Source organism: Heterodontus francisci, chromosome 37 (assembly GCF_036365525.1).
Source record: "Heterodontus francisci isolate sHetFra1 chromosome 37, sHetFra1.hap1, whole genome shotgun sequence".
Taxonomy (NCBI): domain Eukaryota; kingdom Metazoa; phylum Chordata; class Chondrichthyes; order Heterodontiformes; family Heterodontidae; genus Heterodontus; species Heterodontus francisci.
In genome coordinates this window covers 19,764,276-19,791,227 of record NC_090407.1, presented here as the reverse complement: position 1 = coordinate 19,791,227, position 26,952 = coordinate 19,764,276, and the positions used below count along the sequence as shown (strand labels likewise).

At 46.3% G+C, this 26,952-nt stretch overlaps 1 protein-coding gene across 2 annotated transcripts in view; it reads left to right on the top strand.

Moving 5' to 3' along the window:
• LOC137351896 (paired box protein Pax-7) overlaps positions 1-26,952 on the top strand; it is a 189,506-nt gene that overhangs the window by 113,243 nt on the left and 49,311 nt on the right. For both annotated transcript variants that reach the window (XM_068016767.1, XM_068016766.1), the window contains exon 5: positions 21,781-21,983. In XM_068016767.1, coding sequence (XP_067872868.1) covers positions 21,781-21,983 — 203 coding nt within the window. The remainder of the gene's footprint in view (positions 1-21,780; positions 21,984-26,952) is intronic.

The window sequence follows — 26,952 nt, the reverse complement described above, 5'->3', positions numbered from 1 at the left end:
GGGGGGGTGTTATATCGGAGTGTGTTACAATTGGGGGACGGTGTGTTACAATTGGGGGGGAGGTGTTATATCGGAGTGTGTTACAATTGGGGGGGTGTTATATCAGTGTGTTACAATGGGGGGTGTTACACAAGAGGGTGTTGCAATTAGGGGGAGTGTAATATCCGTCTGTTACAATTTGTGGAGAGTGTAATATCAGTGTGTTACAATTGTTGGGGGTTGTGTTATATCAGAGTTTGTTACAATTGGGAGTGTGTGTTATATCAGAGTGTGTTACAATGGCGGGGGGGGGGTTATATCAGAGTGTGTTACAATTGTGGGGGGGGGGTGTTATAGGTGAGTGTGTTACAATGGGGCGGGTGCTATATCAGTGTGTTATAATTGGGGGGGGTGTTATATCAGAGTTTGTTACAATGGGGTGGTGTTATATCAGATTGTGTTATAATGGCGGGGCAGTGTTCTATCAGAGTGTGTTACAATGGTGGGGGGGTGTTTTACAATTGGGGGTGGTGTTATATCAGAATGTGTTACAATTGTGTGGGCGGTGGTATATCAGAGTGTGTTACAATTGGGGGGGTGTTATATCAGTGTGTTGCACTGGGGAGGATGTTCTATCAGAGGGTGTTACAATTGGGGGGGGTTGTTATACAATTGGGGTGGTGTTCTTTCAGAGTGTGTTAAAATGGGTGGAGGTGTGTTATATGTGAGTGTGTTGCAATGGGGCGGGTGCTATATCAGAGTTTGTTACAATGGGGTGGTGTTATATCAGATTGTGTTATAATGGGGGTGCAGTGTTCTATCAGAGTGTGTTACAATTGGGAGTGGTGTTTTCTCATAATGTGTTACAATTGTGGGGGCGGTGGTATATCAGATTCTGTTAAAATGGGGGGGTTGTGTTATATCAGAATGTGTTACAATTGGGGGGGGCGGGTGTTATCTCAGAGTGTGTTACAATTGGGGGGGGGGTGTTATAGGTGAGTGTGTTACAATGGGGGGGGGTGTTATAGGTGAGTGTGTTACAATTTGGGGGGGTGTTATATCAGTGTGTTGCACTGGGGGGGTGTTATATCAGAGGGTGTTACAATTGGGGGGGTTGTTATACAATTGGGGTGGTGTTCTTTCAGAGTGTGTTACAATTGGGGGGGGTGTTATATCAGAATATATTACAATGGGGGGGTTGTGTTATATCAGTGTGTTAAAATGGGGGGAGGTGTGTTATATCAGAGTTTGTTCCAATCGGGGGGGGGGTGTTATATCAAATTGTGTTACATTTGGGGGCGGGGTGTTCTATCAGTGTGTTACAATTGGGGGGGGTGTTATAGGTGAGTGTGTTACAATTTGGGGGGGTGTTATATCAGAGTGTTACAATTGGGGGGTTGTTCTATCAGAGTGTGTTACAATGGGGGGGCGGGTGTTATATCAGTGTGTTACAATGGGGGGGGGTGTTATAGGTGAGTGTTACAATTGGGGGGGTGTTATATCAGTGTGTTGCACTGGGGGGGTGTTATATCAGTTTGTTACAATTGGGGGGGTGTTTTACAATGGGGGGGGGTGTTCTTTTACAGTGTGTTAAAGTGGGGAGGATGTTCTATCAGAGTGTGTTACAATTGGGGGCGGGTGTTATATCAGAGTGTGTTACAATTGGGGGCGGGTGTTATATCAGAGTGTGTTGCACTGGGGGGGGTGTTATATCAGAGTGTGTTGCACTGGGGGGCGGTGTTATATCAGAGTGTGTTACAAGTGGGGGGTGTGTTATATCAGAGTGTGTTACAATTGGGGGGGGTGTTATATCAGTGTGTTACAATTGTTGGGGGTTGTGTTATATCAGAGTTTGTTCCAATCGGGGGGGTTGTTATATCAAATTGTGTTACATTTGGGGGCGGGGTGTTCTATCAGTGTGTTACAATTGGCGGGGGGGATGTTATACCGGAGTGTGTTACAATTGGGGGGATGTGTGTTATATCAGAGCGTGTTATATTTGTGGGGAGGTGTGTTATATCAGAGTGTGTGACAATTGGGGGATGGTGGTATATCGGAGTGTGTTACAATTAGGGGACGGTGTTATATCGGAGTGTGTTACAATTAGGGGGGGTGTTATATCGGAGTGTGTTACAATGGGGGGGGTTTATATCAGAGTGTGTTACAATGGGCTGGTGTTACACAAGAGTGTGTTGCAATTGGGGGGAGTGTAATATCAGTGTGTTACAATTGGGGGGGTGATATATCTGTGTTGTACTGGGGGTGTGTGTTAGATCAGAGTGTGTTAAAATTGGGTTAGGTGTGTTATATCAGAGTGTGTTGCAATGTGGGGGGGTTATATCAGTGTGTTACAATTGTTGGGGGTTGTGTTATATCAGAGTTTGTTACCATGGGGGCGGGGCGGGATGTGTTATATCAGAGTGTGTTACAATTGGGGGGGGTGGCGTGTGTTATATCAGTGTGTTACAGTGTGGGGGGTTATATCAGTGTGTTACAATGGGGTGAGGTGTTATAGAAGAGTGTGTTACAATTGGGGGGGTGTTATAGGTGAGTGTGTTACAATTTGGGGGGGAGTTATAGGTGAGTGTCTTACAATTGGGGGGGTGTGTTATATCAGAATTTGTTACAATGGAGTGGTGTTATATCAGATTGTGTTATAATGGGGGGGGTGTTATATCAGTGTGTTACAATTGGGGGGGGTGTTATATCAGTGTGTTGCAATGGGGGGGGTGTGTGTTATATCAGAGTGTGTTACAATGGGCTGGTGTTACACAAGAGTGTGTTGCAATTGGGGGGAGTGTAATATCAGTGTGTTACAATTGGGGGGGTGATATATCTGTGTTGTACTGGGGGTGTGTGTTAGATCAGAGTGTGTTAAAATTGGGGGAGGTGTGTTATATCAGAGTGTGTTGCAATGTGGGGGGGTTATATCAGTGTGTTACAATTGTTGGGGGTTGTGTTATATCAGAGTTTGTTACCATGGGGGCGGGGCGGGATGTGTTATATCAGAGTGTGTTACAATTGGGGGGGGTGGCGTGTGTTATATCAGTGTGTTACAGTGTGGGGGGTTATATCAGTGTGTTACAATGGGGTGAGGTGTTATAGAAGAGTGTGTTACAATTGGGGGGGTGTTATAGGTGAGTGTGTTACAATTTGGGGGGGAGTTATAGGTGAGTGTCTTACAATTGGGGGGGTGTGTTATATCAGAATTTGTTACAATGGAGTGGTGTTATATCAGATTGTGTTATAATGGGGGGGTGTTATATCAGTGTGTTACAATTGGGGGGGGTGTTATATCAGTGTGTTGCAATGGGGGGGGTGTGTTATATCAGTTTGTTACAATTGGGGGAGGTGTTATATCAGTGTGTTACAATTTGGGGGGGCGTGTGTTATATCAGAGTTTGTTACAATAGGGTTATGTGTTATCTCAGTGTGTTACAATGGCGGGGGGTGTTCTATCAAATTGTGTTACATTTGGTGGCGGGGTGTTCTATCAGTGTTACAATGTGGGGGGGAGGTGCTATATCAGAGTGTGTTACATTTGGTGGGGTGTGTTATATTAGAGTTTGTTACAATGGGGTGGTATATCAGAGTGTGACAATTGGGGGACGGTGTTATATCGGTGTGTTATAATTAGGGGGGGAGGGGTTATATCAGTGTGTTACAGTGGGGGGGGGGGGTTATATCAGAGTGTGTTATAATTGCATGGGGGATGTGTTACAATTGTGGTGGCGCTGTTCTGAGTAATTACAATGGGAGGGGGTGTTTTACAATTGGGGGGGTGGTGTTATATCAGAGTGTGTTACAATTGGGCTGGTGTTATACAAGAGTGTGTTACAATGAGGGGGGTTATGTTATATCAGAGTTTGTTACCATGGGGGGAGGTGTGTTATATCAGAGACTGTTACAATTGAGGGGAGGGGGGTATTATATCAGCGTGTGTTGCAATTGGGGGTTGTTTTCTCAGATGTGTGTTACAATTGGGGGGGGTTATACAAGAGTGTGTTACAATTGGGGGGGGTGTTATATCAGTGTGTAAAAATGGGGGGGGCGTTATATCAGTGTGTTACAATTGGGGGGGTGTTATATCAGTGTGTTACAATTGGGGGAGGGGTGTTATATCAGTGTGTAAAAATGGGGGGGGTGTTATAGGAGAGTGTGTTACAATTCGGGGGGTGTGTTCTATTAGCATGTGTTACAATTAGGGGGTTGTTATAACTGAGGGTATTACAATTGGGGAGCTGTTATATCAGTGTGTTACAATAGGGGAGGGTTTTTACAATTGGGGGGATGTTCTATTAGAGTGTGTTGCAATTGGGGGGGGTGTTATATCAGTGTGTTAGAATGGGGGGGCTGCATTATATCTGTATTACAATTGGGGGGTTGTTACATCAGAGTGTGTTACAATGGGGGGAGGATGTTATACAAGAGCATGTTAGAATTGGGAAGGGGTGTTATATGAGAAGGTGTTACAATTGAGGGGGTGTTAGAGGAGTGTGTTACAATGGGGGGGGTTGTTCTATTAGACTGTGTTACAATTGGGGTGTGTGTTATATCAGCGTGTGATATAATTGGAGGGGTTGTTATACAATTGGGGGGGGTGTTATATCAGCGTGTGTTACAATTGGGGGGGGTGTTCTATCAGAGTGTGTTACAATTGGGAGTGTGTTACAATCAGAGTGTGTTGCAATGGGGGGGGGTTATATCAGAGTGTGTTGCAATTGGGGGGGGGGGTTATATCAGAGTGTGTTGCAATTGGGGGGGGGTTATATCAGTGTGTTGCAATTGGGGGAGGTGTTTTCTATCAAAGTGTGTTACAATTCGGGGGGGTGTTCTATTAGAATGTGTTACAATTAGGGGTTGTTATAACTATTAGAGTGTGTTACAATTGGGGAGGCTTTTTACAATTGGGGGGGATGTTCTATTAGAGTGTGTTACATTTGGAGGGGGTGTTATATCAGTTTGTTACAATTCTGGGGGGGGGTTTATACAAGAGTGTGTTACAATTGCGGTGGGTTGTTATATCAGAGTGTGTAAAAATGGGGGGGGGTGTTCTATCAGAGTGTGTTACAATTGGGAGTGTGTTACAATGGGGGGTGAGGTGTTATATCAGAGTGTGTTACAATGAGGGGGGTTATATCAGTGTGTTACAATTGGGGGGGGGCTGTGTTCATTGAGTGTGTTACAATTGTTGGGGGTTATGTTATAGCAGAGTTTGTTACCATGGGAGGGGGGGGGTGATGTTATATCAGATTGTGTTAAAATGGGGGTGGTGTGTTATATCAGTGTGTTAAAATGGGGGGCAGTGTTCAATCAGAGTCTGTTACAATGGGGCGGGTGTTTTACATTTGGGGGGAGGGTGTTATATCAGAGTGTGTTACGATTGGGGGGGTGTTATAGAAAAGTGTGTTACAATGGTGGGGGGGGGGTTATATCAGAGTGTGTTATAATTGGGGGGGTTGTGTTATATCAGAGTGTGTTACAATGGGGAAGGGGTGTTATAGAAGAGTGTTTTACAATTGGGGGTGGGGTAGTTATACCAGAGTGTGTTGCAATTGGGAGTGGATGTTATATCAGGTATGTTACAATTGGGGGCGCGTGTTCTATCAGAGTGTGTTACAATGAAGGGGGGCTGTGTTACATCAGAATGTGTTACAATTGGGGGTTGTCATAACTGAGGGTATTAGAATTGGGGTGGGGGGTGTTATATCAATGTGTTACTATAGGGGGGTGTATTATATCAGTGTGTTAAAATGGTGTGGTTAGATCAGAGTGTGTTACAATGCGGGGGTGGTGTTATATCAGACGGTGTTGCAATTGGGGGGTGTTGTTATATCAGTTTGTTACAATTGGGGGGGTTATATCAGTGTGTTAAAATTGGGGGGGGAGGTGTTACATCTGATTGTATTGCAATGGGGGGAGTCTTATACAAGAGCATGTTAGAATTGGGAGGGGGTGTTCGATCAGACTGCGTTGTACTTGTGGGGGGGGGGGGGGTGTGTTATATCAGTGTATTACAATGGGTGGGTCTTATAACAGTGTGTTACAATAGGGGGGGGTTGTGTTACATCAGATTGTGTTACAATGTGGGGGGGTGTTAGATTGTGTTACAAAGTGGCGGGGTGTTACATCAGTGTGTGTTACAATGGGGGGGGTTGTTCTCTTAGACTGTGTTACAATTGGGGGGGCTTGTTATATCAGAGTGTGTTACAATGGCGGGGTGTTATACAAGAGTGTGTTGCAATTAGGGGGAGTGTTATTTCAGAGTGTATTACAATTGTGGGGGGAGTTATATCAGAGTGTGTTGCACTGGGGGAGCTGTTATATGGAGTGTGTTACAATTGGGGGGGGGGCGGTGTTCTATCAGTGTGTTAAAATGGGGAGGGAGGTGTTATATCAGTGTGTTACAATTGTTGGGGGTTGTGTTAAATCAGAGTTTGTTACAATTGTTGGGGGGTGTTATATCAGAATGTGTTATAATTGGGGGGTGGGTGTTATATCAGAGTTTGTTAAAATTGGGGGGGGTGTTATATCAGAATGTGCTAAAATGGGTGGGGGGGTTATTTCAGAGTTTGTTACAATTGGGGGGGGGTGGTGTCACATCAGATTGATGTAACACCCCCCCCCCGCCCCATTGTAACACAGTGTGTTACAATGGGTCGGGGTCTTACATCAGAGTGTGTTACAATTTGGGGTGTGTGTTATATCAGAATGTTTTACAATTAGGGGTTGTGTTATATCAAATTGTGTTACAATTGGGGGGCCGGTGTTCTATCTGAGTGTGTTTCAATGGGGGGGGGGGTGTTATACAAGAGCGTGTTACAATTGGGAGGGGGTGTTCTATCAAACTATGTTGCACTTGGGTGTTATATCAAAGTGTCTTAAAATGGGGGGGGGGTGTTATATCAGATTGTGTTACAATGTGGGGGGGGTGTTATGCAAGAGTGTGTTACAATTGGGGGCTGTGTTATTCCAGTGTGTTACAATTGGGGGGGGGGGGTGTTTTATCAGAGTCTGTTACAATTGGGGGGGTGTTTTACAATTGGGGGGTTCTATCAGTGTGTTACAATTGTGGGGGGGGGGTGTTATGTCAGTGTTGCAATAGGGCGGGTGTTTTACAATTGGGGGTGTGTTATATTAGAGTGTGTTACAATTGGGCGGAGTGTATATCAGAGTCTGTTACAATGGGGAGGGTGTTACAATGGGGCGGGGGATATTAAACGAGTGTATTACAATTGGGGGAGGTGTGTTATGTCAGAATGTGTTACAATTTGCAGGGGTGTGTGTTATATCAGTGTGTTACAATGGGGGGGTGTTATATCAGAATGTTTTACAATTGGGGGGGGTGTTATTTCAGAGTGTGTTAAAATTGGGGAGGGTTGTTATATCAAAGTGTGTTACAATGGGGGGGGGGGGTGTTGTTTCTGAGTATGTTACAATGGGGAGTGTGTTATATCACAGTGTCTTAGAATTGGGGAGTGTGTCATATCAGTGTGTTACAATTGGGGGGGGGGGTTGTTATATCAGAGTGTGTTACAATTGGGGAGGGTTGTTATATCAGTGTGTTACAATTGGGGAGGGTTGTTATATCAGCGTGTGTTGCAATTCCGGGGGTGGGGGGGGGGGAGTGTTATATCAGACCATGCTACAATTGGGGGGTGTTAAATCAGACGTTGTTACAATTGGCGGGGGTGCGTGCTAATTCAGAGTGTGTTACAATTGGGGGGGGGTGCAATATCAGTCTGTGTTACAATGGGGGGTGTTATATCGGAGTGTGCTACAATTGCGGGGGGTGTGTTATATCAGAGTGTATTACAGTTGGGGGGGGTGTTATATCAGAGTGTGTAACAATTGGGGAGGGTGTATGTTATATCAGAGTGTGTTACAATGTGGGGTGGGGGGGGTGTTATATCAGAGTGTGTTACAATTGCGGGGGGTGTGTTATATCAGAATATGTTAAAATGGGGAGGGGTGGGTGTTACATCAGACTGTTACAATTGTGGGGGGGTGGTTATATCAGTGTTACAATTGGGGGCGGTGTGTTACATCAGAGTGTGTTACAATGGGGGGTGGGGTTGTTAAATCAGAGTTTGTTAGAAAGTGGGGGGGGCTTATTATCAGAGTGTGTTACAATATGACTGTGTTCTATCAGAGTGTGCTACAATTGGGGGGTTGTGTTATACCAGAGTGTGTTACAGTGGAGGTGTGAGCTATATCAGTGTGTTGCACTGGTGGGGGGGGGGGGTGTTACATCAGAGTGTGTTACAATTGGGGGCATTTTATACAAGAGTGTATTACAATAGCGGGGGGGGGGGGGGAGTTATATCAGTGTGTTGTACTGGGGGGAGGTGTTATATGGAGTTTGTTACAATTGCGGGGGGGGTTTAATCAATGTGTAATAACACCCACCCCCCCAATTATAACACATTGATTAAACCCCCCCCCCCCCACATCCCCAGCTTTCCTATATTCTCCTGCCACCTACCTATACGAGGAGCAATTTATATTGGCCAATTTACCTATCAACCTGCAAGTTTTTTTTGGCTGTGGGAGGAAACTGGAGCACCCGACGAAAACCCACGTAGACACAGGGAGAACTTGCAAACTCCACACAGGCAGTACCCAGAATTGAACCTGGGTCGCTGGAGCTGTGAGGCTGCGGTGCTAACCACTGCGTTACAATGAGGGGGGGCAGTGTTATATCACAGTGTGTTACAATGTGAGGGGGTGTAATATCAGAGTGTGTTACAATTGGTGGGGGGGTGTGGTGTTATATCAGTGTGTGTTAGAATTTGGGGGTGCGTTATATCAGTGTGTTACAATTGGATGGGGGTGTGTTATATCAGAGTGTGTAACAGTTGGGGGGGTGCATGTTATCTCAGTGTGTGTTACAATTGTGGGGTTGTGTTACATCAGAGTGTGTTACAATTGGTGGGGGTGTTATATCAGGGTGTGTTACGATGGGGCTGTGTTGTATCAAAGATTGTAACAATGGGAGGGGGGTGCTATATCAGAGTGTGTTACGATGGGGGATGTGACATCAGAGTGTGTCACAATTCGGGGGGGGGGGGTGGAGTTATATCACTGTTACAATTGAGGTGTATGTTTATATCAGTGTGTTAGAATGCGGGGGGGGCGGGGTGTAATATCAGAGTGTGCTACAATAGGGTGGGGGGTTATATCCGTTTGTGTAACAATGGGTGGGGTCTTAGATCAGAGTGTGTTACGATGGGGATGTTATTTCAGAGTGTGATACAATGGGGTGGTGGGTGTTATATCAGAGTGTTACAATGGGGGCGGGGGGAGTATCAGAGTGTGCTACAATGGCGGGGGGAGTGTTATATCACTGTTACAATTGGGGGGTGCATGCTATATCGGAGTTTGTTACAATGGGGAGGTGGGGGGGTGTTATATCAGAGTGTGTTACAATGGGGGGGGTGTTACATCAGTGTGTGTTACAATGGGGGGGTATTATATCAGTGCGTGTTACAATGTTGGGGCGTGTTATATCAGAGTGTGTTACAATGGGGGGGTTGTTTTCTCAGTTTGTTACAATCGGCGGGGGGTGTAATATCAGTGTGTTACAATGGGGGGTGTTATATCAGACTGTTACAATTGGGGAGATGTTATTATCAGAGTGTATAGCAATGGGGTGGGTGTAATATCAGTGTGGTACAATGTGGGGGGTGTTATATCACAGTGTTTTACAATGGGTGTGTGTTATATCAGAGTGTGTTACAATTGGGCAGGTTGTTAAATCAGAGTGCGTTGCAATTTGGGGGGGTGTTATATCAGAGTGTGTTACAATGGGGGGAGGTTGATATATCAGAGGGTGTTACAATGGGTGGGTGTTATATCAGAGTGTTAAAATTGGGTGTGTGTTACCACGGGGGTGGGGTTGTGATATGTGTGTTACAATGGGGGGGGGTTTACATCAGAGTGTGTTACACTCTGATATAACACCCCCCCCAAATATACCACACTCTGATGTAACCCTCCCCCCACATTGTAACACAGAAGGATATAACAGCCACCCATTGTAGCAGACACTGTAAAAACACCCCCCAAATTGTAACACACTCTGATATCACAACCACCACACCCCCCCCCCCCCCACCATGGTAACACACGTCCAATTTTAACACACTCTGATATAACACCCCCTCCATTGTAACTCACACTGATATAAAACCTCCATTGTAACTACTCTGAGATAACATCACTGGGCGGGGGTGTTATTTTGGAGTGTGTAACAATGTGGGGGGCTGTTATGTCAGAGTGTGTTACAATGGCAGGGGGGGGTGTTATATCAGAGTGTGTTATAATGGGTGAGGTGTAAGATCAGAGTGTGTTACAATGGGGGAGGTTTTATATCACAGTATGTTACACAGGGAAGGTGTTATATCAGAGTGTGTTCCAATTTTGGGGGTGTAATATCAGTGTGTTACAATGGGGGGTGTTATATCAGACTGTTACAATTGGGGAGGTGTTATATCAGAGTGTATAGCAATGGGGTGGGTGTAATATCAGTGTGCTACAATGTGGGGGGTGTTATATCAGTGTTTTACAATGGGTGTGTGTTATATCAGAGTGTGTTACAATTGGGCAGGTTGTTAAATCAGAGTGCGTTGCAATTTGGGGGGTGTTATATCAGAGTCTGCTACAATGGGGAGGGGGTGTTATATCAGTGTGTGTAAAAATGGGCGTGTGTTGTATCAGAATGTGTTAAAATGGGGTGGGTGTAATATCAGTGTGCTACAATAGGGGGGGGTGCTATGTCAGGGTGTGTTACAATTTGGGGGTGTTATATCAGAGTCTGACACAAAGTGGGGGGGTGGTATATCTGTGTGTGTTACAATGGGGGGGTGCTAGATCAGAGTATGTTACAATGGGGGGGCTGTTATTTCAGAGTGTGTTACAATGGGGGGGTTATATCACAGTGGGTAGTAATAGGGTTGAGTTGTATCAGTGTGTGCTAAAATGGAGGGGAGTGTTATCTCCGTGTGTGTAACAATGGGGGGGGCGGTCTTCTCACTGTGTTACAAATGGGGGGTGTTATATCAGAATCTGTTACAATGGGGGGGGGGTCATTAAATCCGTGTGTTACAATGGGGGGCAGGGTTTATATCAGTGTGTACAATGGGGGGGGTTTATGTCAGAGTCTGTTGCAGTGTGGGGGTGTTACATCAGAGTGTCTTACAATGAGGGGGCAGGTGTTATATCAGCATGTGTTACAATGGGGGGGGTGCTACATCAGAGAGTTACATTGGCGGATGTAATATCAGTGTGTTACAATTGGGTGGGTGTTATATCAGAGTGTGTTTACAATGGGGGGGGGTTATATCACAATGTGGTACAATGGGGGGGGGTTATATCAGTGTTTTACAATGGGCGTGTGTAATATCAGAGTGTGTTACAATGGGGGGGGGGGGTGTTATAACACAGTGTGTTGCAATTGGGGGTGGGGTGTTATCTCAGCATGTGTTATAATGGGGTGAGTGTAACACATGCTGAGATAACACCCCACCCCCAATTGCAACACACTGTTATAACACCCACCCCCCCCATTGTAACACACTCTGATATTACACACGCCCATTGTAAAACACTGATATAACCCCCCCCCCATTGTACCACATTGTGATATAACCCCCCCATTGTAAACACACTCTGATATAACACTCACCCCATTATAATATCAGAGTGTGTTCCTATTTGGGGGGTGTAATATCAGCATGTGTTGCTATGGGGGGGTGTTATATCAGAGTGTGTTACACTGGGGGGGTGTTATATCAGAGTATATTACAATGGGGTGAGGGTGTTATATCCGTGTGTGCTACAATGGCGGGGGGGGTGTAATTTGAGTGTGTTACAATTGGGGGTGTTATATCCAAGTGAGATACATGGGGGGGCGGGTGTTATATGAATGAGTTACAATGGGGGGGTGTTATATCAGAGTCAGCTACAAAGAGGGGTGGTGTTATATCCGTGTGTGTAACAATCGGGGGGCGGGTTGTTATATCACTGTGTGGTACAATGGGTGTGTGTTATATCGGAGTGTGTTACAATGGGGGGTGGGATTCATATCAGTGTGTTACAGTGGGGGTGGGGGTATTCATTGTGTGTTTCAATGGGGGGGGGTGTTATATCAGCTTGTTACAATTGGGGGCTTTGTCATATCAGAGTGTGTTACAGTGGGGGGATGTTATATCAGTGTTACAATGGGGGGGGGTTATAATATCAGTGTATTACGATGGGGGGATGTTAGATCAGAGTGCGTTACAGTGGGGGCGGGGTGTTATGTCTGTGTGTTTCAATGGGGGGGGGTGTTACATCAGCGTGTGTTACAATTAGGGGGTTTGTAATATCAGTGTTAAAGTGGGGGGGGGGTTGTTATATCAGCGTCTGTTTCAATGGGGAGGTATTAAATCAGAGTGTGTTACAATGGGGTGGGGTGTTACATCACAGTGTGTTACAATGAGGGGGTGTCATATCAGAGTCTGTTACTGTGGGGGGGGGGGTGTTACGTCAGAGTGTGTTACACTCGGGGATGGGTGTTATATAAGCTTGTGTTACAATTGGGGGCGTGTTATATCAGAGTATGTTACAATGGGGGGCGGGTTTCATATCAGTGTGTGTTACAGTGGTGGGGGTGTTAAATCAGAGTGTGTTACAGTGGGGGGGGGTGTTAAATCAGAGTGTGTTACAGTGGGGGGGGGTGTTAAATCAGACTTTGTTACAATGGGGGAGATGTTATATCAGAGTGTGTTACAATTGGGGGGGTGTTATATCAGCGTCTGTTACAATGGGAGGGGTGCTATTTATTTTTTATTCATTCATGGGATTTGGGCGTCACTGGCCAGGCCAGCATTTATTGCCCATCCCTAATTGCCCTTGAGAAGGTGGTGGTGAGCTGCCTTCTTGAACCGCTGCAGTCCATTTGGAGTAGGTACACCCACAGTGCTCTTAGGAAGGGAGTTCCAGGATTTTGACCCAGCGACAGTGAAGGAACGGCGATATAGTTCCAAGTCAGGATGGTGTGTGACTTGGAGGGGATCTTGCAGATGGTGGTGTTCCCATGTATTTGCTGCCCTTGTCCTTCTAGTTGTAAAGGTCACGGGTTTCGAAGGTGTTGTCTAAGGAGCCTTGGTGCGTTGCTGCAGTGCATCTTGCAGATGGTACACACTGCTGCTACTGTCCGTCGGTGGTGGAGGGAGTGAATGTTTGTAGATGGGGTGCCAATCAAGCGGGCTGCTTTTTCCTGGATGGTGTCTGGCTTCTTGAGTGTTGTTGGAGCTGCACCCATCCAGGCAAGTGGAGAGTATTCCATCACACTCCTGACTTGTGCCTTGTAGATGGTGGACAGGCTTTGGGGAGTCTGGAGGTGAGTTACTCGCCTCAGGATTCCTAGCCTCTGACCTGCTCTTGTAGCCACGGTATTTATATGGCTACTCCAGTTTAGTTTCTGGTCAATGGTAGCCCCTAGGATGTTGATAGTGGGGGATTCAGTGATGGTAATGCCGTTGAATGTCAAGGGGAGATGGTCATTGCCTGGCACTTGTGTGGTGCTAATGTTACTTGCCACTTATCAGCCCTAACCTGGATATTGTCCCGGTCTTGCTGCATTTCTACACGGACTGCTTCAGTAACTGAGGAGTCACGAATGGTGCTGAACATTGTGTAAATCAGCGAACATCCCCACTTCTGACCTTATGATTGAAGGAAGGTCATTGATGAAGCAGCTGAAGATGGTTGGACCTAGGACACTACCCTGAGGAACTCCTGCAGTGATGTCCTGGAGCTCAGATGATTGACCTCCAAAAACCACAACCATCTTCCTTTGCGCTCGGTATGACTCCAGCCAGCGGAGGGTTTTCCCCCTGATTCCCCTTGACCTCAGTTTTGCTAGGGCTCCTTGATGCCATACTCGGTCAAATGCTGCTTGGGTTCAGCCCTTTTGTCCATGTTTGAACCAAGGCTGTAATGAGGTCAGGAGCTGAGTGGCCCTGGCGGAACCCAAACTGAGCGTCCTGAGCACGTTATTGCTAAGCAAAAGCTGCTTGATGACACTGTTGATGACACCTTCCATCACTTTACTGATGATAGAGAGTAGGCTGATTGGGTGGTAATTGGCAGGGTTGGACGTCCTGCTTTTTGTGTACAGGACATACCTGGGCAATTTTCCACATTGCAGGGTAGATGCCAGTGTTGTAGCTGTACTGGAAATGTAATATCAGAGTGTGTTACAATGGCGAGCGGGGTGGGGGGGGTGGGTGTAATATCAGAGTGTGTTACAATGGTGGGGCGTTATATCAGAGTGTTACAATGTGGGGGGTGTTATATCAGAGTGTGTTAAAATTGGGGGGTGTTATATCAGAGTGTGTTACAATGGGGGGGGGATTGTTATACCAGAGTGAGTTGCAATGGGGGGGGGGTGGGAGTGTTATACCAGAGTGTGTTACAATGTGGGGGGTGTTATATCAGAGTGTGTTACAATGGGTGGGGGCGTTGTATCAGTGTGTTACAATGGGGGGGGTTTCACAGTGTGTTGCAATGAGGGGGGGGTTATATCAGTGTGTTACAATGGGGGGGTGTTATCTCAGCGTGTTACAATGGGGGGTGCTATATTGGTGTGTTACAATAGGGGGGTGTTTTATCAGCGTGTGTTACAATGGGGGGGCTGTTATATCAGAGTGTGTTACAATGGGGGGGGGGTTATAGCAGAGTGTGTTACACTGGACGGGGGAGCTATAGCAGAGTGTGTTGCAATAGGGGGGTTGTTATTTCAGTGTGTTACAATGGGGGTGCTATATCAGTGTGTTACAGAGGGGGGGGTCATATCAGAATGTATTACAATGGGGGGGTGTTATGTCGGTTACAATGGGGGAGGGGGTTATATCAGTGTGTTACAATGGGGGGGTTTGTTATATCAGAGTGTGTTACAATGGGGGGGGGTTATTTCAGTGTGTTACAATGGGGGTGCTATATCAGTGTGTTACACTGGACGGGGGTGCTATATCAGTGTGTTACAGTGGGGGGGGTCATGTTATATCAGTGTGTTACAGTGGGGGGGGGGTCATGTTATATCAGTGTGTTACAGTGGGGGGGGGGTCGTGTTATATCAGTGTGTTGTATTGGGGGGGGTTTATCAGTGTGTGTTACAATGTGGGGGTGTTATTTCAGAGTATGTTGCAATGGGTGGGGGTGTTACAAGAGGGTGGGTTGCAATGGGCGGTGCTATATCAGTATGTGTTAGAATGGGGGGCTGTAATATCAGAGACTGCTACAGTGGGGGGGGGAGGGTGTTATATCAGAGTGTGCTACAATGGGGGCTCTTAAGTCAGAGTGTGTTACAAAGGGGGGGGTCTTATATCAGAGTCTGTTACAATGGGGGGAGTGTTGTATCAGAGTGTTACAATTGGTGGGGCGTTTTCTCAGTGTTACAACGGGGGGGGGTGTTTTGTCAGAGTGTGTTACATTGGGGGGGGTGTTATATCACAGTGTGCTACAATGGAGGGGGGGTGATATCTCAGTGTTAGAATGGGGGGGGCGGTTATATCAGGGTGTGTTAGAATGGGGGGGGGGGTGTTATATCAGTGTGTTACAATGGGTGAGGGTGTTAAAGGAGGGTGGGTTGCAATGGAGGTTTGTTTTATCAGAGTGTGTTACACTGGACGGGGGTGTTATAGCAGAGTGTGTTACAATGGGGGGTGTTATATCAGAGTGTGTTGTAATGGTGGGGTGTTATATCAGTGTGTTACAATGGGGGGGTTGTTAGATCAGAATGTGTTACAATGGGGGGGGAGGTGTTATATCAGAGTGTGTTAGAATTGGAGGGGTGTTATATCAGAGTCTGTTGTAATGGGGTGTTATATCACAGTGTTACAATGGGGGGGGTGTTATATCAGCATGTGTTACAATGGGGGGGTGTTGTAGAAGAGTGTGTTAGTATTGTGGGGGGGGTGTTATCTCAGCTTGTGTTACAATGGGGAGGTTGTTATATCAGTGTGTTACAATGGGTGAGGGTGTTAAAGGAGGGTGGGTTGCAATGGGTGGTGCTATATCAGATTGTGTTAGAATGGGGGGAGGCTGTAATACCAGAGTGCTGCAATGGGGGGAGGGTGTTATATCAGGGTGGGTTGCAATGGGCCTGTGTTATTTCCGAGTGTGTTACAATGGGGTAGGTCTTATATCAGAGTGTGCTACAATGGGGGGTCCAATATCAGAGTGTGTTACAGTGGGTGGGGGTTGTTTAATCAGAGTCTGTTACAGTCGGCGGGGGTGTTATTTCAGAGTCTGTTACAATTGGGGGGGTGTTTTCTCAGTGTGTTGCAATGGGGTGGTGTTGCATCAGAGTGTGTTTCAATGTGGGGGTTTATCAGAGCGTGTTACAAAGAGGGGCAGGGGTGTTATATCAGTGTGTTACAAATGGGGTGTGTTATATCAGAGTGCATTACAATGGGGTGTGTGTTATATCAGAGTGTGTTACATTGGGGAGTGTTATTTCAGAGTGTTACAATGGAGGGGGGTGTTATATCAGACTGTTACAATGGTGGGGGGGGGGTGTTTTACCAGAGTGTGTTACAATCGGGAAGTGTTATATCAGAGTGTTACAAAGGGGGGTGAAGTTTGTTACAATTTGGGGGGGGGGGTTTTATATCAGAGAGTGTTACAATGGGGGGAGTGTTATATCAGTGTGGGACAGTGGGGGGGTGGGTGTTTTCTCAAGGTGTGTTACAATCGGGAGGTGTTATATCAGAGTGTGTTACAATGAGAGGATGTTATATTAGAGTGTTCCAATGGGGGGTGTTATATTTCAGTGTGTTACACTGAGCGAGGTGTTTTATCAGAGTGTGTTACACTGGGGGTGGTGTATTACCAGAGGGTGTTACAATGGGGGGGTGTTATATCAGAGTCCGTTGCAATGCAGGGGGGTGTTATCAGACTGTGTTACAATGGCGGGGGTGTTGTACCTGATTGTGTTACAATAGTGGGGGGGTGTTATATCAGAGTGTGTTACAGTCGGCAGGTGTTTTTTTCCAGACTGATACAAAGGGGGGGGGGGGGTTTCCGAGTGTGTTACAATGCGTGGGATGTTATATCAGATTGTGTTACATTGGGGGGGTGTTATATCAGAGTGTGTCACAATGCGGGCGCGGTGTTGTATCATTGTGTTACGAAGAGGTGTGGGGTTTACATCAGAGTGTTAAAATGGTGGGGTGTAATATCAGAGTGTGTTACAGTGGGGGGGGGGGGCGGTGTTTTACCTGAGTGTGTTACAATCAGGGAGTGTTATATCAGAGTCTGTTACAAAGGGGGCCGGAGTTGGTTACAATGGGGGGGGTCTAATATCAGAGTGTGTTACAGTCGGCAGCTGTCTTTTTCCAGAGTGTGTTACAATGGGGGGGGCCTAATATCAGTGTGTTACAGTGGGGGGGGTGGGGGTTTATCAGAGCATGTTACAAAGAGGGGGAGTGTTATATCAGGGTGCGTTACAATGCGGGGGATGTTGTATCAGAGTCTGTTACGATGGGGGGGGGGGGGAGGTGTTATATCAGAGGGTCAGTGACGGTCTCAGAGTAATGGAAAGGATTTGGTAGGAGTGAGAGTGAAGTTGGAGGAGTGGGAATACTGGAGGAGGAGGAGTGGAAATGTGCCTTGGGTGTGGAAGCACTGGGAGAATGCCTGCTTAGAGTGTGTTATATCAGAGTGTGTTACAATGGGGGGGTCTAATATCAGAATGTGTTACAGTTGGGGGGGGGGAGTTTATCAGCGTTACAATGCAGGGGGGTGTTATATCAAAGTGTATTACGATGGGGGGGATGTTATATCAGAGTGTGACAGTGGGGGGGGGGGGGTGTTTTCTCAAGGTCTGTTACAATGGTGGGTTGTTATATCAGTGTGTTACTATGGTGGTTGTGTTGCATCAGGGTGTGTTCCAATGGGGGGTGTTTTATCAGAGTGTGTTACAATGGGGGGTGTGTCATATCAGAGTGTGTTACACTGAGCGAGGTGTTTTATTAGAATGCTTTACAATGGCAGGGGTGTTATATCAGAGTGCGTTACAATGGGGGGGGGAGGGTGTTATATCAGTGTGTTACAGTGGGGGGGCGGTGTATATCAGTGTGTTCCAATGGGGGGTGTTTTATCAGAGTGCGTTACAATGGCAGGGGTGTTAGATCAGTGTCTGTTACAATGGGGGGGAGGGTGTTATATCAGAGTGTGTTACAATGGGGGGGGTGATATCTCAGTGTGTTAGAATGGTGGGGGTTATATCAGAGTGCGTTACGGTGGGGGAGGGGGGGGTGTTTTACCTGAGTGTTACAATGCGGCGGGGTGTTATTTCAGAGTGTGTTACAATGGGAGGGGTGGGTGTTAGGTCAGAGTGTGTTACAATGGGAGGGGTGGGTGTTAGGTCAGAGTGTGTTACAATGGGAGGGGTGGGTGTTAGGTCAGAGTGTGTTACAATGGGAGGGGTGGGTATTAGGTCAGAGTGTGTTACAATGGGGGTGTTATATCAGAGCGTTATAGTTCGGGGGGGGTGTTATATCAGTGTCTGTTACAATGGGGGGACGTAATATCAGTGTGTTACAGTGGGGGCGGGGTTATATGACAGTGTGTTACAATGGGGGGTGTTATATCTGAGTGTTACAATGTGGGGGGGGTGTTATGCCAGTGTGTCACAGTCAGCGGGTGTTTTTTTCAGAGTGTGTTACATTGGGGGTGGTACATCTGAGTGTGTTACAAATGGGGGGGTGTTTTGTCAGAGGGTGTAACAGTCAGCGGGTGTGTTTTATCAGTGTGTGTTACAATGGGGACGCGTTATACCAGAGTGTGTTATAATGGGGGGTGCTATATCAGAGTGTGTTACAATGGTGGGGGGGGGGGTGTTATATCAGAGTGCGTTACAATGGGGTGGGGGCATTATATCAGTGTCTGTTGCAATGAGGGGGTGTTATATCAGTGTGTTACAATGAGGGGGCGTATTATATCAGCGTGGGTTACAATGGGGGGAGGTGTCATATCAGAATGTGTGACAATGGGGGGGGTGTTATACCAGAGTGTGTTACAGTCGGCGGGTGTGTAATATCAGTGTGTTACAATGGGCGTGGGTATTATATCAGTGTTACAATGGGGAGGGGGGGTTATATTAGCCTGTGTTACAATGGCAGGCGGGGTGTTATGTCAGTGTGTAACAGTCAGCGGGGGTGTTATATCAGAGTGTGTTACAGTCGGCAGGTGTTTTTTACAGAGTGTGTTACAATGGGGTGGGGGTGTTAGAGCAGAATCAGTTACAATGGGGGGGTATATTATCAGAGTGTGTTACATTGGGGGGGGGATGTTATTTCAGAGTATGTTACATTCGGTGGGGGTGTTACATCAGAGCGTATTCCAATGGGGGGTATTATATAAGTGTGTGCTACAATGGTGGTGGTGTTGCATCAGAGTGTATTATGGGGGCGGTGTTATATCAGAGTGTTACAATGGGGGGGGGGGTATATGAGCAGAGTGCGTTGCAAAGGGCAGGGGTGTTATAACAGTGTGTTACAATGGGGTGGGGGTGTTAGATTAGATGGTGCTGTAATGGGGGTGGTGTTGTATCAGAGTGTGCTATAATGGGGGGGGGTGTTATATCAGAGTCTGTTACAATGGGGGTGTGTTATATAAGAGTGTGCCACAATGGGGGGTGTTATATCAGTGTGTTAGAATGGGGTGGGGTTGTTTTTCAGAGGGTGTTCTAATGGGGGGGGTGTTATATCAGAGTGAGTTACAAGGCGGGGTGTTTGTTCAGGGCGTGTTACAGGGGGTGTTATATCAGACTGTGTTACAATGGGGGGGGGGGTTATATCAGAGTATGTTATAATGGTGGTAGCTGCTATATCAGTGTGTTATAATGGGGGTGTTACATCAGAGTCTGTTACAATGATTGGGGGGGGGGGTGTTATATCAGAGGGTGTTATTATGGTTGCGGGGATGTTATATCAGAGTCCGTTGCAATGCAATGTGTGTGTTACAATGGGGGTGGGGCGAGCGTTATATCAGCATGTGTTACAATGGGGGGGTTGGTGTTATATTAGAGTGTTACAGTGAGAGAAAGGTTTCATACACAGCCAGCTCTTAATTAGATGATCCCTGTCTGTTGAGTCGTTGAGGAGCCCCCAGGTTAGGGAGAGGAAAATCAAGGTTCCTGTTTGAGATCATTAACCAGAAACTCCTGTGGGGAATAATATGTGTTTATGTGTTGGACGTGGACAGGTGTGGGTGCAGTTGTGATGCCTCGCTCAGTCAAATACACAGTTGATACTCACAGCCCATTGTCATGCATGGAGTGCCAGCAGATGGATAAGGGCCAGAAGGTGCCCAGTAACTGAGCAGCGTTCAGAATGGGCTTGTGGAGAAATAGGGGAATTTGGTGAGCAGCATGAAGGAACCACTTGGTACATTTTCTGCACCACACAGCCAGGCCCTTGCAACTTCCTTCAGAGCCATGATAACTTGCTGATGTGCTAAACCCTCCAGCATACACCGAGTTACAGCACACTGATGGCGAGGCTGAGCAATGTTAGCAGGCCATGACTGGTTTTCACAGGAGCCCCACAGCTACCTTCCTGCAACAAGTCCGTGACAGGATTAGATATCCTTCACCTTTTGAGAAGTGCATTAACCCTATCAGGGTATTATTCAATGAGAAAAGGAAAATACTTCACAACCCCTTGTACATTTACAGGAGAGACGAGCCTTACCTTTTCATGATGCCGTTTTATGAATTGTAACTCTGTTTACAATGTGATCCCTTGATGGTCCAATGATGCTGAGTCATTGTGCATAGAACAATCCCAGCTTCTGTCTCCAGTCCAGACTGAGTTTAGCTGATCTCAGCTGGGCAACAGCAGAGGCTACAATCCCTATCCGCCCTTACCCAGGATAAGGAAGGTACCTGCTCCTGATTACTAACCCGGGATTCGTCCCAAATAGCACCTGTGTGCCCATCAGGCCCTGCTATCGACAGCTGAAGTGACTTCTCATGTTTGCGGTGTACCATCACGTGGGGTCTGTGTGAGTCTCCACAGAGGGGTTGGTTTGGCGGAACCAACAAGTGTTGTTTCGAACTAGATCCTTCACGCTGATCCAGTGCAAAGGATTTATTCATACTGGGTCTTTTGCACTGGATCCTTCACTCTGGATATGTAACACCTGATCCTTCACATGGGATCCCTCACCCTGGCATAGCTTGAGGCTGAAACCTGGGCTCAGGACACTGAATTTGGCTGCTCCATTAGAAACTGTAAATTAGATAGTTCTAGTTATTGTCACATTGATCAGAGTTGCTATGGATTCAGAAAACATTGCTGTGGTAACAATATTCTACCACTGGATGTAAATAGTACATGCTGTATATGTGACATAGGGAGGAGGAGATGATGTTTCTCTTGGGCAGGAGAGTGATAGCCAATCAGGAGCCTATTATACAACATGACTGATTTGCAAGGAAATGACCTGCAGATTGGCTATCGCTCATTTTGTGCTTCCATGTGACATCATAGAAGAATAGCCACACAGCAGAACTGTCCCATTGAGAGGAGTTTCCTTCCATAGTCTCTGATTGGAATCACACTGAAGGACTGAGCTGTCCCTCAATCTAACCATGGCCCTGTCTATACTCTACATTACTTCAGTTGGGCACTCTGCTGTCCTTGGCACAATGTGAAGTCTCCTACCCCTAGGGACTTGTGAAAGATGCTCATGTCATTCTTTAAACCCCATTCATTAATGATTCTTTTGACTATTACCCCTCAATAGGCAATCGCTTGGACGATGGGAACTCTGACGTGGAATCTGAGCCTGATCTCCCGCTGAAACGAAAACAGCGTCGCAGCCGCACCACGTTTACCGCGGAGCAGCTGGAGGAGTTGGAGAAAGCCTTCGAGAGGACCCACTATCCAGACATCTACACCAGAGAGGAGCTAGCCCAGAGGACCAAACTCACAGAGGCACGGGTCCAGGTGAGTTCATTGAGTTAAATCAGGTTACATCGAGTTATATAGAGTCTACAGCACAAAAAGGAGGCCATTCAGCCCAAAGGCTCTATGCTGGCATTTATGCTCCACATGAGCCTCCTCCCACCCTAATTCATCACATTTTTCCATTATTTTCAACTCAACAAGAGGAACTATGACACCTCCAAAGCCTCCAACACAGGGAGAGATACCAAACTGACAAGAGAGTGAGGATGGCTGGCTTACATTCATTGATGCATGTCAAACTGCCATTGTTTTGTTTCCTGCTGCAATGTTCCTTTTAATGAGGCTGTAAGTTACAATCCAGCTTCAGCAAGACCGAAAGGTCCAGTGGAACCAAGACTTTGTAATATTGGTGTATTTATCCCTCCCTCTGTCTCTGATCTTTCATTGCCTCCTTCTCTGCTTTCCTGCTCTGACCCTCTTGAGGCAGGGAGTCAGGGAGAGGTGTCATTACCCTCAAAACTCATCCTGCTGCATAATCATATCTTTGCCAGCAGCCCTGTTTACTGGCATATTTGGGGCTTCTGTTGAAATTACGACAGTGCAGTGGGAGAAATCCCAAAAATTTAAACCTCCCCTCCCCGCCCACCCTTGTGTCATAGTCCAACTGTGCCTTTTGACCTCCTCCTCACCTGAACTAGAGGCTGTTAACAATAGAAGACCAAGTGCCAGTCCCAATGCCAAGCCCATCACTGGGTACCATGCTAATTATCATCAGAGTACAGATCAAAGGTAAACATTTACATTGCTGATTATCTGAGAGTGGAACCTGCATGGAGTACACTAAACAAATGCACCGTTCGCAAGATATTTCATGCACATAAACTGATGACAACCCCTTGCTATGTATAAGGGATGACTCCCACTGTCTATGTTGATTTTCCTGAGTTTCCAAAGCTCTTCAGGAATCCCCCTATAGTACCTTATGAAATCCCTTCCTTTCCCTTCTCCAAATTATTTCCTAGTCCATGAAATAGGAACATTGTACAATGGGAGGGAATCTGGTCCATTGGAATTCTTGACAATGTGATAGTATGAGAAAAAGTTTGACCATTGGGATTTTTTACAATGGGAATGAATAACAAGCAGTTACATTGGAATTCTGAATGGTTGGAGTGAATGGCAAAGGGTTTGATCCATTGGGATTCTGTGCAATGGGATTCTATGCAATGGGACTGAATGGGAAAGGGTTTGGTCCATTGAGATTCCATACAATGGTAGTAAATGGGCAGGAGTTTGATCTATGGGAATTCCATAAAATGGAACTATGTAAGAAAGAGCTTGGTCAGTTGAGATTCTGTACAATGGGAGTGAATGGGAAAGGGCTTAAATCCATTGGGATTCTGTATAGTAGGAGAGAATGGGAAGGGATATAAATTCATTGGGATCTGTATAATAGGAGTGAATGAGAAGGGGGTTAAATCCATTGGGATTCTGTATAATAGTGAATGGGAAGAGGCTTAAATCCATTGGGATTCTGTAAAATAGGAGTGAATGGGAAGGGATATAAATCCATTGGGATTCTGTAAAATAGGAGTGAATGGGAAGGGATATAAATTCATTGGGATTCTGTAAAATAGGAGTGAATGGGAAGGGATATAAATTCATTGGGATTCTCTACAATAGGAGTGAATGGGTTTGGTCCATTGAGATTCAAAGCTTTGATCAACTATACATTTAGTGATGCCCCACATTTGGTGAATAAGCAACATCAAAGTGTGAGAGTGGAGGTTCTGCAAGGATGTTTGTTTAGTTTCACTATTACACCAAGGCACCAGGGAGCTCTTTCAGGATCAAATCTCAGCAAAGGTCACTTTCTGCGCCGACGACTGCAAATTGGCTCCACAGCCTGTAGTTTACACAGGATCAGGGCAGCATCATGCCCATCACATCGCTGGACCTTCATAATGCTAAACATTCACCCAAGCTCCCGCTCTCTCACCTCCCCCAGCTGTCCAGAAAACAGGGGGATGAACTGGTCTTTGCCAGTTGTGGAAAACAGGCTTGTAGTGAATGGGCCTCCCCTCTACACTACACTGGATCTCTTCCCCATTGACTTCAATATGAAAGAACGTTGAGACTGCTATAAAACAGAATGTGGATTCATTGAGTCCATTGTGTGCTGCTGCCAAAGGCCAATTTGACTCCCTGCCAGAACAGTTACTCAGGTGCCAAGCATCCTCCTCTAACTCATCATTCCTATGTGAGCTAGACAGAGAGTGTTGGCAGGATATTTGATAGTGGACAGCACTACAGCCGAGCCTAATGCTGTCCTCACCCGATATCCACATAAAGGAGGGTCACCAGATACTGATCGGGAGAAGGAACGTTGGCTGTTTTTTCCCTTCTCTAATCCAAGGGGCCCTGAGGCCAATTGTGCAGCCCACTGCTGCCCTGGGTAAGAAGAGTTAACTTAACGCAGAGCAGGGATTTAACCTGGGACTGTACTGGTCCACAAGCTCAGCTGCTCAATCGATAAACCTCAGTGAGATATTGGCCAACCCTCTTGGTGAGATTTTGTTGCATCTCATTGGCAAGACATCCCTCACCTCCAAGAGTGTAAATTTTTAACCCAACATTCAAACTATTTGCAACATAGAGAACTTCTAGTTGTGTAAGCTCCGAGTTTGTGTAGGACGCTTGCCGCAAGGCAGTATGAATTGGAGATCTAGCTACATTGACTCTCAGACTGGTTCTCCACTCCATTGTCCCTTTGGATGGAATTGCCCACTGAGAGAGTGAGATCAATGAATTCTCCCCAGTGGGTTTAAAACAGCACTGACTGACATGATATAGGTACAGTTGTGCTAAAGGACATCAGTAATATGGAGAGACTGGGAAAGCTGGGGTTGTTCACCTTAGAGCAGAAAAGGTTAAAGGGAGATTTGATAGAGGCGTTCAAAATCATGAATGGTTTTGGTGGCGTAAATAAGGACAAGCTGTTTCCAGTGCAGTTGGTAACCAGAGGATACAGATTTAAAGTAATAAGCAAAAGAACCAGAGGCAACATTTTTCTGCAGTGAGTTGTGATCTGGAATGCACTGCCTGAAAAGTTGGGGTGAGGGGTTTGTGTGGTGGAAGCAAATTCAATAGTAATTTTCAAAAGGGAAATGGACAAATCCTTGAGGGGAAAAAATTTACAGGGCTATGGGGAAGGGGTAGAGGAGTGGAACTAATTGCATAGCTCTTTCAAAGAGCTGGCACAGGTATGATGTGCTGTATCATTCTATAAAACACAGCCTCTCATTGATAGAGTCCTTCCCAGTCCTATTACAGGGTATATTTGTAAGTGATTTATTTGGGGCTCTATATTCTGTCCCTCTCACCTTGCACTCAGGTTTCTGTAGAATCGGAAAATCAGCTGAGTTTTTTTTGGCTTGTGAGTTTTGTGTGTTACTGCATTTCCTGTTTGAATGTCGGGATATCCTGTTTGAAATGGGACAGCTCAAGGGGAATGACTCTCACTGATGCTTTGCACAGCGGTTTGACAGGACCTTGCTTCAAAACAGTAAGAAACAGATTTTGTGGCAGCAAAGCGCAAATTGAGCTGGAACAGGACAGATGAAAGATTTTTTAACTGGGCAGTGACCCTACCTGACAGTGTGGCTGGATTAAATTGTGTCCAGCACCTCTCAGACTCACAGCAAAGGCATCGCAAGCAAGGTTTGAGGGACAGCTGCATCACCAGAGTTCAACACAAGCTGGATGTTCTGAGGATGCTGAATCTGGAAAAGTGGAACAGCAAATTATAGGACATTTAAGCAGAAGATCTAAAGCTGATTAAGACAGCACAAACAACAATGTAATAAATGACCAGGTAATAATTTTTTTGTGTCACCTTTTGAAGGCTGAATCTTGGCCAGGGCACAGAGGAAAACTCCCCTGCTCTTTTTCGAAATAGTAATGGGATCATTTCTATCCACCTGGGTAGGATCTTGGTTTAATGTCTCACCCAATAGACCACAGTGCTAGGAGTGCTGGTCTGGAGTGGGACTCAGAGGCAAGAGTATTACCCACTGAGCCACAGCTGGCACACATGTAGCCCAGCCTAAGCTTTTGGGACCAAACAAAGGGAGCACAGAAAGGCAATGAGCACCTCACACCAAGACCCCTTCCTCCCACACCTCACCTTATAGAGCAGCACTATTCCCTAAGTTACACCTGAAAGTTCTTCCCCAGGATCAGTTCTTCACCTCAGTCTCCGAGGTTTCCAAACCTGCGAAGAAAATCATTTGTCAGGTGCAAGACCTGGTGAATTGTCAAGTGGCGGTGTCTTCTGCCGCTTGCCTTATTTTGCAATGTCCCCATAAAGACCCTCTAGCTCTCGGCCTCGAGCTTGCGTGGGCGGGGGATGGGCAGAGTTTGGGGGCTGCATGAGCATTTTAGTGATTAATGTTTGCAGTCTTTCAAAAGGCCCCAGAGAGGCTGAGGGATCGACGCTGAAATGTAGAAAATGTTTGAGGAATCGGTAGGCTTGAACGTGGTGGGAAGAGGCAGGATCTGGCAGTGAGAAATCCGTCTGGAATGTGTGCTGACAACAGCTGTCGCCTTTATTTTTTTTTCCTGACAAACAAGCTTCTCTTTAGATTTTCTACCCTTCAAAGCTGGGATTTTTTGTGAGCTACTCACTTGGAAATGAAAAAAGTGTAAAAAGTTCCTTCAGCTACCTTGAAGCAAATTAGAATCACAGAATCTTGCAAGCTAGGAGGAGGCAATTCGGTCCATCATGCCTGTGTCAGCTCTTTGAAAGAGTCCCACTCCTTAGACCAGAGTTGCTGGGATCAACAGTCGCTGTCCAATTTAGGTTTTCTGGTGAATCAGTGTCGCTTGATAGCATGGTTGATGACACACACCTTCCATCACTTTGCTGATGAATGAGGGTAGACTGATGAGGCAGTAATTGGCCATATTGTATTTGTCCTGCTTTTTGTACACAGGACATACCTGGGCA